The sequence below is a fragment of the Acomys russatus genome, chromosome 8, assembly GCF_903995435.1.
Source record: "Acomys russatus chromosome 8, mAcoRus1.1, whole genome shotgun sequence".
NCBI classification, from domain to species: domain Eukaryota; kingdom Metazoa; phylum Chordata; class Mammalia; order Rodentia; family Muridae; genus Acomys; species Acomys russatus.
This window is the reverse complement of record NC_067144.1, coordinates 6036578-6053497: the sequence shown is the minus strand read 5'-3', so window position 1 is coordinate 6053497 and position 16920 is coordinate 6036578. Positions and strand designations below refer to the sequence as shown.

General features: G+C 42.6%; 1 protein-coding gene and 1 pseudogene across 1 annotated transcript; one reads left to right on the top strand and one right to left on the bottom strand.

Moving 5' to 3' along the window:
• Window positions 1-302: 302 nt before the first annotated feature.
• Window positions 303-536, bottom strand: LOC127193069 (40S ribosomal protein S20-like). The gene has a single exon (XM_051150413.1). It carries the CDS (start codon window positions 534-536, stop codon window positions 303-305), a length of 234 nt encoding a protein of 77 aa, XP_051006370.1.
• Window positions 537-1971: 1435 nt separating this feature from the next.
• Window positions 1972-16891, top strand: LOC127193233 (elongin-B-like; annotated as a pseudogene).
• Window positions 16892-16920: the final 29 nt, after the last annotated feature.

Genomic DNA, 16920 nt, shown 5'->3' with positions numbered 1-16920 from the left:
AACATGAAGCCTGGGAACAAGGCAAGCCTGTTTGTCTTTTGTTTCCCCCCAAGACAGGGTCTCTCTGTGTAGCCTTGGCTGACCTAGACTCGCTTTGTAGATCAGGCTGGTCTCAAACTCATAGCCTGTCTCTGCCTCCCAAGTGCTGGGATTAAAGGTGTGCACCACCATGCATGGCTTGCCTGTTTGTTTTTTTTTTTTTTTTTTTAAACTGGTTAAGTCAATTTATTAAAATAATTGGCTTAGGCGTCTGCAATGGTGACTTCAACCTCCACTCCTGGCTCAATACTGATGGAAGTAATCTACTTAACAATCTCAGGAGGACTGTGTAAGTCAATGAGTTGCTTGTGGATTCTCATCCGGAAACAATCCCAAGTCTTGGAACCTTCACCACAAGGCGTTTTTCTTGTAGAGCTTCTCAGTGTCTTGGTAGGCATGCGCACCGGTCCTTTCACTTTCAGATTCTTCTCCTTTGTGCCTCTGATCAAGTTGGCACACACCTTCTCCAGCGACTTCACGTTGCTGCTGGTGAGCATGGACGGCCACGTCGAGTTGCATGGGCGTCTTTCTTTAAAAGCCATGGCTGAGGCTCAGCTTCCTGACCAACTTGTTCCTCAGCAGGAACAGCGGTGAGTCAGGACAGGAGCAGAGTGAACAGAGCTCTGCTGCACGCACCATTGCATCTCAGACCTGTTTGTCTTTTTAAATAAGAGAAGAGACCTGGTACCTAGTAGTTTTAACTAGTTAATGAATTGACTAATGAGCTAACAGTGGATCTAATTGTTCTCTGTCAAGCTACCATTAGCTTAGCCATCAATGTGGCCAAAACCTGAGAAGGATAAATTGTTACCCAGACAAATTTATGTAAACAACTAAAATGACAGAGATGACTAGTTATATTCTGGTACCTAAAACAGTTGTCCCAGTTGCTTCCTGTGGTAACATGGCATCATGGGCAGAGACATTCTGGCCATCAGGCACAGAAACACAGAAGATGAGAGCCTGTTCCTGTGGAAAAACATGAGAGACTGACCTCACTCTGTTTTCAGCAATATGAGACAATAACTCTGCCGATGTCTAGTTTTGTCCATAGTACAGGCTGGGCCTAAGCAGCAGGCAAAGCATTGGGGCAGTTTTTCCCAGTGGCTACAATACCACAGTGTCCCGTCCAGCAGGACCAGTAATTACGGGGTCGCGAGGGGAGCCACACCTGAGGGATGAGACGGGAAAGAAAGAGGCGAGACCAAGTAGCGTTCCTATCAAGATCCGTTTATTGAATAAAAAACAGAAGCTTATATGGGGTGGAGGCAGGAACTAAGCAGTGGGGGGGGGGGGGCACGAGAATGTCTCCAGATAATACCATCAGGGGAACATCCTGTGGTTTTTCTCGGAGCAATTTCTATCTTATCTTAGCTAACTATCTCTCGGAAAGTCCCGAGCTAACCTGCTAAATAACATCTGCAGGGGGTGAAGGGAGGAAGTTATGCAGAGGGTGAAAGGAGGAAGTTATGCAGAGGCTGAAAGGAGGAAGTTAGCTTTGGAACGAGGCATCAGTATCTTTCCATAGCCAGTAGACTCTTTTAGCTTTGAATGACCCCGGGCTGGCTCCGAACATCTCCCCCTTCTTTATTAAGTAGAAGCAGAGTGAGAGAGAGAGAGGAGGGAATAGAGGCCTGACCCCCCTCGAGATGGGCGTTGCGTTAAGAGGTCAATGCGTGGCCATTTTTTCAGGTCACACATGTCCCCAACCTCCCAGACGCGTTTGCGGAGGACAGGGAAAGGATAGTAACATCCTTCATGCGCGTCATCCTGTATGCAATCAGGCGTGCTCCTCAGGAACCTACCGGGGTGTCTGGCATGGTTCCCTGCAGTGCTTAGCCTCGCACTCTCTCAAGTGAACAATCGACTCAAGCCCTTAGGTCTCAGCTTGTTGAAGTCGAGGCCACTTTTAGCCGCATTATCAGGGGCGGCATGGCCATCTGCCTCGGGGTCGAGTCGTTTGCGCCTGTGGTAATGAACTTCCACATGAGTGGGTTCCTGTATGGCAGAGTCTATCTGGCGTTTGACAAAGTCAGTAATCTTTCTGAAAGCCCACAGTCCAAAAAGTATTAGTAGTAAGAACCCTATAAGAGGTCCCAGCAGCGAAGGGAGGAGGGTAGTCAGAAGAGGGGAAGCAGAAAACCAATTTTTATACCAGGATTCAGCTCTATCTCGCTCCCGCTTGCGATTTTCTAAACTTTCTCTGACCTTCCTCATGCTAACCTCTACGATGCCGGCTTTATCGGTATAGAAACAGCATTCTTCTCACAGTCTAGGATTGAGGTCATCTGCCATGCCAAAATCTTTTCAGAGACCTTGGGGAGTTACTGATAGGATGTAGGATTCTCTGTCATAATTAAAAATATTGAATGTTATATTTAGCGGATCTCTGACAAGCTTGAGGGACAGTATATCTATATTTAATATTTGTCTGTCTTTAGCTATCTGTTCTAACTATGTCTTACAAACAAAAACAGAATGTTATAATCAATAATCTGCAGACAAGTGTTTGAGGACCACATCTGTTTAACTTTCGTATATCTGAATTGCCTGTCTCTAGCTATATATTGGCTGATTATTTTAGAAACACCTGTGATCAACTGAACTAGTATGTAACAAAACCATAAGCTTTAATTATCTTAAACAGTTTGTGATAGAAGCTTTTTTTTTTTTTTTTTTTTTTTTAATTTTCAAAATAATTTTTATGCCATTCTTTTACATAGTAAGTGAAAAAATGGGGGGGGGGGAATTAAGTACCTAAATGACTAGATACAAAGTATGACATAATCTCCTGGAAAGCAACTATGACCAATATTTATTCAAACTTTTAATAGATAACTCTAATTCTGGAACTTCATAAAGAAATAAAGAAAAAAACAGAACAAGATGGCTCAGTAGGCAAAGGTGCCTGCCATATAAGCCTAGTGACCAACCTGAGTTGGTCAGGAACCCACAAACTTCACAAAGTTGACATCTGTAGCACATATGCCCTCCCCCTAGTAATAATAATAAAATAAACAAAAATGAATGGAAACTAAAGACTTTGATCAAATAATTTACTAAAAATGTATATTTGTGGGAGACTACAAAATAAGCTTAAGTTAAAGGATGTTAAACCTTTAGACTGGTACCTTGTGCTAGTAAGTTCTATAGACCTGTACATAAATTTAGATAAACAGGCCCAGAGATGAAACAAGAACAGCAAAGGATCACTGGCAGGATTAATAGAAAACACATCTCATTTTGAAATTCTGCACCTTTTCCTCGATCTGAATGCTAAATTATTAGTTTTAAACAATTAACTCTATTTTCACTAGCAGTCCTCAGAGGCACAACATACCTGTCAGCAGCCAAAAACCAAACAACCCACCTGCAATCTTCCTGCTTTACCTCACACCAAACTATGCAGAAAGTTTTACAGAGACACGGAAGCCTCCGTCACTGCCTATACTTTTCAGTGTCACTCCGTGTAAGAGTTTTAGGCCGTTTGCCCAGATTTTGGTTTCAATCAATGTAACAAGCATTTAGAAACACAGCCAAATACTCTCCGCTATATTCTGTAGACGAGAAAAACCCAAGGGTCACAGTGTTCTGCTGGGATTGAGAGTCTGGAGAGCCTCTGCTAGATCATTCAGAATCTTTCGCATTGGCTTTTGTCAGAATGTGGTTGGACTATAAACGGAACACGCTGCCGTAGCAACCTTTTACAGCCACTATCAGACTGACCAATGAGACACTAAGATTCTGGACTGATTTTCAGTGGGTTTAGCCGCAGCCTCCACCTAACACTGATTCCTTCAACTAGAATGGTAGACTTGCCTCTCTACAGGTACTCCTAGCCTAAAATGGCGATTTGGGCCAAGGGAAACTTACCGAAGCCCTCGCTATTTCGCAATCATAATTACCAGAACGTTGCGCGCCTCCGGCCCTCCCAGCCAAGCCAAAGGCCACACCGATAGAAGCTTTTAAAAAGGACTGGAACTGTACATAGCATTTTGAATTACATAGGTACAATATCTTAAAAGAGTTGATACATAGTATGATATAATCAAAGTATAACCTTAATTTTGCAGCAATATACAAAGATTTGAACAACCAAAAACCATCTAACTCTACCTTGCTAATGGGGCATCATTCTCTTAGAATTATTTCATTAACTATCAGGCAACCAATTCACTGATACAGCTGATCATCAACTGCATCAGTTATTAGTATAACTTTAAATATATTTCTGAACTAATATCAAAGCAAAACTTTGAATCATAGATACAATCCATTGATGGACTGACAATCTTGCTGATTCTGCCACATTTCATCATTAAGACTGAACAGAAAAGCTAGCTTAAAGGACAGAGGTTGCCCTTGGTGCTAAGAAGGGCAACTGAATGTGGTTGGCAGCCTTCAATAGAGATGGCTCTGAAGGCATGAATCTCACACAACCAAGATGGCTGCTGTTCATGGGACTACTCTTAGCCAAGATGGCAGCAAAGCTATAGCTCCACCCTTTTAATGCCAGAGTCAACATGGCAGCAAGCCACATACTGTTAGAGGCTGTGGAGGGCAATTAAAAAATATGGCCATCTTTAGATAAGGCATTTCTAAGGCAGTGATTTTTAATGTTTTTGAGAGTGGAAGTAGACCATAATAACCATAATTTTTAGAAGACAAACCCCAAATTTCAACAGTATAACCAATTGAATATCTTTAAAATTAATATATCTCAACTTAACAGTATCTTTAGAATTACTCGTTTCCAAAGTCTGTAATATAGCAGTCTGTTAATCTGAATCAACCTCTATAACAAGCAGAGAGCTCATTAGGACCAAGAGGCTCTAAAATCGTCACCTTATTCCACGTGGATATCTCAAGATGGTGGAGTCACATGGCAGGCTGCAGACCATGTGGTCCACTGGATTGCTTATTTTAAAACATTTGTGTTGCAAACACATATACGCACATATATGTCCTAAACAAGAATTTGAACTTAAATTTTGAACATCATACCCAATAAGCAAATTCTACATCCTTAGATAAGGACTCACAGTATAATTTTAAGGTATATATAAGCTGGAGGTGCAGCTGTAATGCCTTATTAAAGAAACATTGTTTTAAATCTTTATCTTTATAACTCTAGGTTTTAATACAGGACACGAATTAAATAAAACTCTGAATTTAAAAATACCTTAGGAGACCTAAATTGCCTTAAGTCACTTGCTGTTTAAAATAACTCCAACTTTAAATTACAAGTTTAAGCTAACCTTTTTATTACAGATATTAAAGATCTTTAATCACCTCTGAACAACTAGTAATTTATAATCAAGGTGTACTGTAGACTCGATTTTCTTTTTTTTTTTTTAATATTTTATTTAATTTTAATTTATGTGCATTGGTGTAGCGGTGCCAGATCTTAGAGTTACAGACAGTTGCGAGCTGCCATGTGGGTGCTGGGAATTGAACCCGGGTCCTTTGGAAAAACAGGCAATGCTCTTAACCACTGAGCCATCTCTCCAGCCCGACTCGATTTTCTTAACAAATATATTTTATTATCAACTTATTAACCAAGAGTACCTCACTTATAACCCGACTAACCTAAACAATAGGAAAAGAAGATTAACGAATACAATAATGAAACTCTAAGGTTATCAGTTTTGAGGAGCGATTCTCCTGGCATAATCAGCAGAATTTCTTCTGCTGGCACCTGGAGCAACTGGAACCTGGAACCTCAGCCAGAACCAGGAGCCCCAAAGCCTTCCCTCGAGCAGTTCTCTCTAGGAACATCTCAAAGTGGAACAATAAACAGCCAAAACTATCCCAAGTCTCCAAAGGCCCCACCGCCTGTTTTGGCTCACATTTATACTTCCTCTCAGAATTTGTTCAAGGATTTTTTTCAGCTGGTTAACAACCAATCTCCCCCCACAGTGGTTTGACTTCTAAGGGGACAAACATCACTGGCTCTCTCACAAGTCTTTTTCTCATCCCCCACTTGTGATCTAAACAAAAAACTTGTTTATCTCTCCTTCAGTGTACAGAACAGAATAAATTCTTACATTTAAATAAAACAAGTTAAATCATGCATATACCAAAACAAATTAAGACTGACAATGCTCCATCATCTGTCCCTAATAAAATAAAACTTTATTTTTACATATTATAACATTATTTAATACCGAGATTGCTCAGTATAATACTGAGATCACCCAGATCATGAGACCCCCCAAAAAAGACCACCAGGACTTGATACCAATGCAACAAACATAGAGTCCTGTATTACGGGCTCAGAGCTTTGGATCACCATCCTTCCTGACGCAGCAGGATAGGAGAGTGATCCCGAGCTTCAAGGGCAATGAGTTTATAAAGGGAAGCGGGGTTGTGGTTCCCAGGAATGTTGATCTTTAGACAGGTTCAGTGGAGGCTGGGTCTGGAGAGGAAGTCTTTTTATCTTAGAGGAACACTGGGAGCTAATTGTATGTAACTGCGCCAATGGAGTTTCTGGGGATTGCTGGCAGGCGTCATTCCCAGAACTCAGGGACATGGGTCACCTGGGAGACAAGTTCTCATACAGATCATCATTAATTGCAGAATATACATAACATATAGAATATGGCATTAATTTTGCCCTTACAATTAAACATGTTACAGGCATACCACACAATCCTGAAGAACAAATAGTCATTGAAAGATCCAATCGTACTTTAAAAGAAATGATTATCAATCAAAGAGGGGTATCAAAGACCTCCAAAGATAGATTACATAGTGCCTTATTGACTTTGAATATCTTGAATTCTAATGGACAACAACAAAAAACAATGGCTGCAGAAGAGACATTGGATTATAGAAAAATCTGCTGAATTAGATCAGCCTGTCTATTTCAAGGACATCCTGCCCTCAGAATGGAGAACAGGAAATGTGTTACGATGGGGTAGAGGTCTTGTATATGTTCATACAGGAAAGGAGAAATTGTGATTTTCATCAAAACTGATAAAATTAGATATGACAGAGGAAGACTCCCTGAAAATCTTACACACAGACACAACAAGAGAGAAATTAAGAAGGCCAAACAGAACTTGCCCCATTAGAGAACCAATGGTAAGTTGATAGCGGCTGGAATTCTGTAGCTACAGGATGTTTGTCAGTTCTTTCTGGAAAGAGCCTGCTGATATGATTTAGCAACAACTAAATTCCTAGAAATGATGGACAGGGTTTGCTTACTGAAGCCTAAATTGGCATGACTGACCCAAGACTTAGAATTTTTGTTGTTGTTGTTAACTTATTTCATTTTTGCTTGAGATTTCTGAAGATTTTGACTGGAATTGAGATGAAATATTTGTGCAAAGCGGTGGTGGCACACACCCTTAATCCTAACACAGTGGAGACAAAGACAGGCTGATCTATGTGAGTTCTAGACCAGCCTGGTCTCCACAGTCAGTCAGGGTGTAACCTCCTGCTGATAAGTTGTTTGCAGAAACAGCCTAAGATTTTAAATGACAATTTTTTCCTTAAGTTAACTGTGTAAGTTCCTTTTTCTTAATAATGGAGTATATGTCCTTACTGAACTAAAGGTTTATGTAAGGAAAAATGATGTCACTGCTGTAAAAAGGCCAGCCTCTCTCCTTAAAAGCGGAGCTTCTGGAGAACTAGTACTAAAGCGTAATTGGCCTAAGAGATATATGTTCTGTTGGTCAGTGTAAAGACCCAAGGTTGGGTGAGGAGACAGACAAGCAAGCTGCATGCCTCCCACATCAAAAAGCCTCTGTATGCTGACTGAGCTGAGGTGTCACTGCTCTGGCAGCCAGCTTGTCCATCCAAATGTGATCCACCTTCATGGGGGACAGACAGGTGGTCACACCTGATGCAGAGAGACACAGAGGACTTACAGGTGACAAAGCACGTGTTAGCCTAGTTAGGTCCCAGATCTCCAAGGCTACAATTCGTATGCTTAAAAGGTGGAATCATCCATTCCCCATGGAGAGAAGCAGTGAGACAAAAACGCCTGCAGCAAATGTAAAAACCCAGATACCAGATGACTGGGGTGTACACAAGCTTATTTAAAGATGAGTGCCTTTTCTTTTGCTCAGGGCAACCGTCTTGTCTCTAAATGGGATGCTTTCTCTCAGAAAACAGGCACCATAAAACCTAGAGAAGGACTTTTGGAACTACCCAATCTTGTTTTTATTTCAATTAGATAATGATGGTATGGTTTTGGTAATGGTAATGTTATACTTCCTCTTTGAAAGAGGTCAAAACGAAAGAGATCTCCATGAAAGGGAGCCTGGTAACTTGAGTCTGGCTATACTTACATGACTTCAAACTACAAAACAAGCAGGTAACCTGCTACACAGGAATAGCTCTGAGACTGGCTGAGGCATGAATGTCTAAACATAGCCAATGCTTCTTGTTAGTTACAGGATGCCCAGGACACATTATTACGTGCCGTTCTTTGTATAGCACGAATGAAGATTTACAGAGGTCTTTCTTCCCATACAAAGAGCAGAGAACCAGCCTTCACACACCTCATACATTTATAGTTTTAGGACTGAATAATGCTTGTGAGAAATTATATGCTTTCAGAACAAAAGAATCAGACACTGACACTGGATCAGACCTGACAGGATTCATCCTCCAGCATGCTGAGATGCTGACATCCTGATTCCTTCCTGTTCCAGCCACAAGTGCTTAGATTGCTGCTCCTGATCAGAACAGAAATGCTCCTAGGACAGCTTTGAAGAAAGCTCCTGGTTCCAATTGGTCCAGCATTTCAGACTGTTCCATACAGAACTTCTATTAAACCTGGAATGTCTTAACATCTGGAGACTGGCCCACACATGCTATCCCTAGCCTGTTTAACCATTTTCCCAGTTATATTTGGGCCCCTACAAAGGTATTATTCATCCCAAATCAGCCAGAAGAAGCCTTACAAAGAGAGCAACAGCCCATTTCCCTTAAGGGGGTTGGGTAAGGTTTTGGTTGTTTTCTTGTGCTATGGACGTTTATTTTCATTGGGATTTGGTTATGTTATTATTGGTCTTATTCAGAGAGAAAACAAGATCGGACTCAGGAATTTCTCTTTTTTTTCCTTTATCTTTCTTTCTTAGGAATGGAAGAAGGGGTTTAAAAGAAAGAAGGTGGATCTAGAAGTATAGAGATACTATAGGACAAAAAGTAGATTATTGAATCTGCTTCTCAACTTAAGGCCTTAATTGTTACTCACAAATAGGGTTATTTTTATTTCATTGGTATAGAATCTTGTATATTGATGCAAAATAAGTATAATTTGATACATTGGTATACAATTCAAAATTAAGATTATTCTTCACAGACATTAAATATATTTCTACCCTACTATGGACTGTTGTACCCATGCAACTCAATTACGATACAAGGTTTATTTCTAATACTTTGAAAATGCTACTGCAAACTGTTCAGGATAACTAATAATACAAGTTAATTTTAGTTGATCAACTCATGGCCATGTCAAATACTACTTTATTTTTATCACAAGAATATACATCCTAGCTTTAACAGATAGATATTATTCTATAGATAGATAAGGTAAAATAGTTAGATACGGTCTTCAAAAACCTCAGAGACCTACAGAGTATGGAATTTAAAGCTATTTTTTACTGTTTTGAGGATTCTTTGAGGATGAGACAGGTTAACTTCTGGCAACACCCAGCCTGCCTCAAAGAAGATGGTGGACATCCAAGAACCCCCTTATGGAGATGGCTTCAGATGTGGCAAACAAGCCACTGGGCAAAAATGTCCTCATTCTGCCACAGACAGGATTCTGCCTGTAATGGGCAAACTTGGATGCAGGTGGAGTTGACAGCCAAACTCTTCCAAGACAAGGTAAGCAAGTCCTCAATGGTTCTTGCCTCATTAGTATGTCTGTCAAAAATACTGGGCCAGCAGGCTGAAGATGCTTCTCCAACATGTTAGAGAAAGAGTTTTGAGTGGCTGTTCAGGCAGTAAACTGTCTCTGTCATTTTTTTCATTTTGGAAGCTACTAACCTACGCATCCTGTTTACTCAGGTAATTAATTTTATTCCTTCTCAAGTCTCTGATGGGGTTGAAGACAGATAATTTAGTTTACAATTAAGCATAGTTGTTTAGAAGTTAAGCTGTTTTTAGGTTGATAGAGATGAGCTACGATAGAAGGTGAATACATTCAGAATTTTAAACTCACCAAGATAGAAAAGATGTTTTCTTTAAGGTTGCCAAATACAAATAAGCAAGACACTGAGTGTAACGTTTATAGAATTCCTGATTGTTACGTGGTTCTTCTCACTGTAGGTAGTTTATTGTATATATGTGTAATAATATAAGTGTATTTATTAGACTAACATAGGAATTGTGGAGGAAAGCCTAGAGTGGATGTAGCAGTTGTCAATAAAGTGTCGTTCGGCTAATCAGCTGGGCAGAAGGACAGGAAGTGGAAGGCGGGACTTCTGAGAGGAGGTTAGAAGAGTCAGTAGCTGGACAATTGACAGTTGGGAAAGAAGCCACCCCAGGAGTCATTGGATAGGCAAGTTATCGGTAATCATGTGGGTTTTGAGGCCACAGGATTAGAGTAGTTTAACTTCTGCCCAGCATAGTGCTTGCAGCTTTAAAATACACTATAATCTCACTGTGCTGGCTATTGGCATCCTAGGCCATACTGATAAGTTAATTGCAGCACCCCTATATCTTCTTTCAATGGGAAAGTTCCCCCTAACCCAAGGCCTGCCAGTCAGAACACAAACTTAAACGTAAAACTTGTAACCCCTCTACTTTGAAGGTTAAGGCCTAGAATATATGAATTGTCAAGTACTGTCTTCTGGGCTGGACTTGGGGATTCATACTCAAGTTTAGAGGTTATGGAGGTCTCCCTGGTGTGAAATTAAGTACAAAAGAACAATGCCACCCTCTACACTTTACCTTGGACTTCTTCCCAGCAAAAGATGGCTGTACCAACTAACCTCTCTCTTCCTCCCCACCACTCCCCGCCCCCCCCCAAAAAAGCCATTTATCAGCAATAAGGGGCAAGTCCTCTGACACTGCTGAGAGGCCTATGGTGACAGACTTGTTATTACCTGCCTAACTTCTATAGCCCCTCTGTTAAGACCTGCATTAGTTCCTAGAATAACTGTGGCTCCTTTGCTAACACCAGCTATCACTCAGTATATCAGAAGCCATTTCACTTCTGTCTCCATTTTGATCATAAGGTGAAACTAAGTTCAAGTTCTCAGGCCCTATGTGCCTGAAACCAGGAAGGTGCAATGCTTACCACTTAGAATAAAATAATAGATGATAAATGCATGTTCTGCTTGGGTTAAAGATAAATGATCTTCTATTAGAGTTAAGACCAAAACATCTTGCTATGTTCCTGTTGGAGGAGGGTCTGATGTCTTTTGATGCTAATTATTGCTTGCTGTCTCTGTGACCCACCTTTTGACCAATGAAAGGCCATTCACCTTGGCAGGGCAAATAAGAGAGGTGTGGCTAAGGTTCCCAGCCTTAGAGAGACAGAGAGAATCCTGGGAAGAGAGAAAGAGACCCAGAGAGGAGAGGAGAAAGAAGGCTGCCATGGGTTGGATGGAAGAGAAGCATGTGGTCGGCATGGATGGAGATTTGGCCCAGATGAAGAACATTAGCAAGTATTTGTGGTTATGGATAGGAGGTAGCTTGATAGAAGTTATTAGAAGCAGATGGTTATGTGATTGGGGCAGGTATGGGATATCTGCCCCACTACGGGAAGCAGTTTAGAGGATTGATATCTGCCCTGCCCCAGGTTAACTAAGGCTATTTTAAAATATAACAAGTGTCTGTGTCTTGATTGATTGCTAATGGGTTTTACTGAAATAATAATAATTATAGGCCTGATAATAAACCATTACTAGGCCCATAATGACAATGTAAAAACAACATGTTCCTGTTCCCAGAGAGCTGGAAAGCCCCCAAGAGCCCCCCTACCCTAAATCCCAGCCAACCAACTTAAAATGCTTTGCCGAGCCACCTGGGTACTTTATGCTGAGAACAAAATCAATTATTCTTGTTTTTAGCTAATCAAAATGATATAATGCTGCCCTCCCCTTGCTTCCCACTTGGCTACCTGGTTGTTACCTAGTTATGGTTTTTCTCATAAAAAGCCTGCCTTAGAAACAGGCTGGGGTCACAGTCTGATTCTTGAATTCAGGCCAGGGCCCTGACTGGTCAGTTCTTGTTCAGTGTTAAAATAAACTTCTATCAATCTGAGTCTGGGGTTCAAATGGTCAGTGTATGGCTATTCCTGAGCCCTAAAGACCCAACTCCTCCCCTACTCCCAAAACAGACCCCAAGCTCCATTTTTGACCATGTCCCTGGGCTTGAAATTTTGAGGTTCATACATGGGCCCTGCTACACCCCGCCCATGAGAGGGTAGTAGTCAATTTTTCTATCACCCCAACCACTATCCCACCAAAGAATTTGAATTGTAATCTCCAGGGAACTAAAGTTCGCATTGGGGGACCTCCAAGGAAAAGGTGTTTGCCTAATTGCTTCAATTTATAGTTCCTCAGACTCCCCCTATGGCCCAGTTTTTAATGTCTACATCTATACCAGAAGGTCTGACCGTATTAGGACATGGTGGGCCTGCATGTTTGGACTCGGTAGATTTATGATGTCTGAACATCTCAAATTAGGGCTACAAAAAAAAAAAAAAAAAAGCGCTATGTATTTTAACCCATATCCTCCTAGAAAGAGACTTGTATACTAGCAAAGAAGGTAAAAGACTTTACCTGCATTTAGGAGGCACTCTTATTATGAACTCCAACAAGGCCTGATGAGAGAGAGAGAGAGAGAGAGAGAGAGAGAGAGAGAGAGAGAGAGAGAGAGAGAGAGAGAAGGAGAGAGACTCAATTTCTGCCCCTTCTAGTGATGGCAGGAATTGCAGGTGCAGTTGTCTTGAGCAAATTAGCCCTAATTATCCAAGATCAGAATTTTAAAACCCAGAGTAGTAAAGTAGACCAAGATATACAACACCTAAAGCAGTTGGAAGACAAGTAGATTCCTTAGCAGAAATGGTTTTACAAAACCAGCAAGGACTAGATTTTTTAAAAAGATGTATTTATTTATGATTTATACAGTGTTCTGCTTCCATGTACACCTGTACACCAAAAGAGGGCACCAGATCTCATCATAGATGGTTGTGAGCCACCATGTGGTCACTGGGAATTGAACTCAAGACCTTTGGAAGAGCAGACAGTGCTCTTAACCTCTGAGCCATCTCCCCCACCCTAGATTGGTTAACTCTTAAGGGAAGGGGGACTTTGTATGGCTCTAGGTGGAAAATGTTGTTTTTATTCCAATAACTCAGGAATTACTTGGGAAGCAGTGGGTATGGTTCAGAAAAACTTAACCAATGGGGCAGAAGAGTAAGCTGAAGCCTATAACTCAGACCAACCTCTCTCTTTCTTGGTTCCCAGTGGCTCAGCACTATTTTAAGAGCCATAGTGGAGCCAGTTCTCTTAGAGGTCTTTGGAGTTAACAGTCGGTCCGTGCATTCTAAATTGGCTTTTAGCAAATGTTAAGAGAAAGCTCAGCTCTGTTAAGATATTGGCTCTACAGGCTCAGTATCAACCTGTCTTTCAACATGAACCAGTGATTTCATCCATCTGGTGAAGAGCCGTTAGGGAATGTAGGAACGCTCCAGCCAGCACTCAGTGATGGCATTGTGTCACTGCCTACTCCATCCCGGTCAGTTAGTGGCCCTGCCCCAGAGTGCTCAGATGTGTGCAACTCTGATGATGGCTAAAGAAACTTAATATGGTACCAGGAATCCCTTAAGTGCCTCAAAATGCCTATGAGATCCCAGGGCCCTCCTTGAAGGTGAGGTAAGAATAGGATAGTTGAGCTGGAGAGGTGGCTCAGAGGTTAAGAGCACTGGTTGTTCTCCCAAAGGTCCTGAATTCAATTCCCAGCAACCACATGGTGGCTCATAACCATCTACAATGAGATCTGGTGCCCTCTTCTGGCCTGTTAGCACACTTGCAGGCAGAAAAAAAAAAAGAATAGGATAGTTTGTGCCCAACTTCCATCTTCATAGCACGGTTTAGTGTGACTTGGGTTTTCACGGGTTTTGTGCATGCAGCCATAACCACTGCGAGTTCATGAGTAGCTGCTCTCCTGCTTCCTGATAGACTGTCAATTCTTCTCCTCTTACACTCTTTCTGCCTCATCTTCCACGATTATTCCTGGGTCTTGGAACGAGGAGTGGAGTATGTGTGCTCCACTTGGGACTGAGGGTTCTGCATTCTTCTTTCTTCTTCTTCTTCTTCTTCTTCTTCTTCTTCTTCTTCTTCTTCTTCTTCTTCTTCTTCTTCTTCTTCTTCTTCTTCTTCTTCTTCTTCTTCTTCTTTGTCTTCTTCTTCTTCTTCTTCTTCTTTTCTTCTTCCTCCTTCTCTTACTGCCCAGACCTGCAGGGTTCAACTAAACCTCGGGAGGGAAGTCACCTGTTGAGAAATGCAAGACACAAGGAAGGAGAGCAAGTCTGATTGATCAAGCTCTCAACTTTATTAGTCAGGCTGCAGCTTTTATAATTCAGAAGGCAGGGAAGCCTATCGCTATAGCAACGCAGTTGCAGGTTCTTCTCAAAACACTGGGAATTCCAGGCAGGGTCATGACGTCCTGCTACGCAGGGTATCTTGCTTTGTCTTCATCTAGCTTTAGTCTAACTGTTGACTCACAACAGGGTCGCTCCATCCCTATCTGTCTTTGGCTGCTGACTCACAACAGGGTCGCTCCATCCCTATCTGTCTTTAGCTGCTGACTCACAACAGGGTCAGCTAGTTTCTGGTGAAAGGTAAGCTCTGGGAAAGACAGAGACTTAAAGGTGCAGACTTAGACAAGATGGCTGAACATTGGTCCACTTTTCTTTCACAGACTGACTGTTGCTGCTCTGTCTAATTCTACATTTAACAATCTCGCCTCTCTATCTTCAATACCCATCACTGCGGCAGCATAAAAAAGCAGAAACATGAGATGGAAAAGGATCAGCTACACCCTAGAATTCACTGACACTTTTACCCGCACAGAACCAAGGATTCCAGCATGGTTCCGGGGTTCATACCTTTCTCCACTTCCACACAAACCTGCCGTTTTCTAGGGATCTTGCCAGAAAGCTCATGGCAGGGAAAGCACAGGAACCAGCTGTAGAAACCTAGTGGCTTCTGGTTTCACTTTATCAGGCTATAATGCCATCCAAAGCATCCCGAGAAACACCTCACATATGTCCTTTACTAAAAGATAAAGAAGGGGAGCCAGATGCAATGGCACACACCTGTAATCCCAGCCCAGCACTCAGAGAGGAAGAGGCAGGCAGATCTCTGTGAGTTCAAGGCCAGCCTGGTCTACAAAGTGAGTTCAGGACAGCCAAGGCTACACAGAGAGTGAACCTAGTTTGTCTTTACTATGAAATGGTTTTTAAGCCTAAGATGGAGGCAGGCTGGTTCTTCACAGTGAGGTGGCAGTGTGGACCTGTATCTCTGTCCCTTCACCGGTGACATTTGTGGGGGCTCATACTGGGATCCTTCCTGAAGCACCCTGGGAACTTTTCCTTACTGTTACCTACTCATCTGTCCTCCTGAGGTAGCTGGCATGGTACCTTGGTTTTCTCTGGTTTTGTTTTTTTGGACTGAGACCTGTGGAGTATTTGATGAATGCCATTGACACAGGGCTGGAGAGATGGCTCAGGGGTTAATAGCACTGGCTGTTCATCCAGGGGACCCAGGTCCAATTCCCAGTACCAACACAGTGGATCACAACTGTGTCTAGCTCTCGTTCCAATGAGACCCAATGCCTACTGGCGAGTACTTTTTAAATCTATTTTTATTTTGGTTTCTTATCTCTCTTTCTCCCTTCTCCACCCCAAACCCTTTCAACACCACAGCATCAGGTAGGAGAGAAAGGAGGTTAGTGGGGAGAGGGGACATGGCTCTTTTGGCTACCTCCTGCTGTTTAGGGGTGTCAGGTTCCTTGGGGACAAGTTCAATCCTTGTTTCAGGACGTCTCCAACTTCTTCCCATCACATTGTGTCAACAGCCACCAGGAGCAACAGCAGGAAGCAAGCACCAGCAGCCTTCTTCATCTCCGAGTCGCCCCCCCCCCGCCCCCCCCAATCTCTCTACGGGCCAGGCACTGATACCTACTGGCAAAGACCACAGCCCAGCGTGAGGCAGTTCTCAGGTGACAAACATCAGTCGCCCTCTCAGGAGGCAGTTATCAACTGTGGACAAACTGGAGCAGCCCCCATATCCCACACCTGGGATTAAAACAGTAACATGTTTACATAACATAACTGAGAAACCAAAATGCCCATAACAAATGCCTCCACAGAGAGCAGGCGCGCGCGCACACACACACACACACACACACACACATGCACGCACGGACCCGTGCAGGTAAAACACTCATAAAATTTTTTTAATTTTTATTTAAAAAAACAAAAGTATCCTAGACTCGAGAAGCAGCCGCCGGGATAGGCGTGTTTCTCATGATCCGGCGCCACAAGACCGCCGTCTTTACGGACGCCAAAGAGTCAAGCACCGTGTTCGAGCGGAAGCGCGTCGTCGTCGGTCGTCGTGGTCGAGAGCATCCTCAAGCGGCCGCCAGATGAGCAGCGGCTGTACAAGACGGCCAGCTCCTTGATGACGGAAAACTCTGGGCGAGTGTGGCTTCGACAGCACGGCCACAGGCCCCTGCCACAGTGGGCCTGGCCTTGTGAGCAGATGATGCTTTTGAAGCCCTGAACATTGAGCCCTTCTCCAACCCTCCAGAGCTTCCAGCTGTGATGAAGCCACAGGATTCTGGAGGCAGTGCCAATGAGCAAGCTGTGCAGTGAGGGCCCCAGGGCCATCCCTAGAGACCCAT

Bases quoted from the DNA above. Each gene is read 5' to 3' on its own strand.
- LOC127193069 (XM_051150413.1), bottom strand. From the start codon at position 536: ATGCTCACCAGCAGCAACGTGAAGTCGCTGGAGAAGGTGTGTGCCAAC.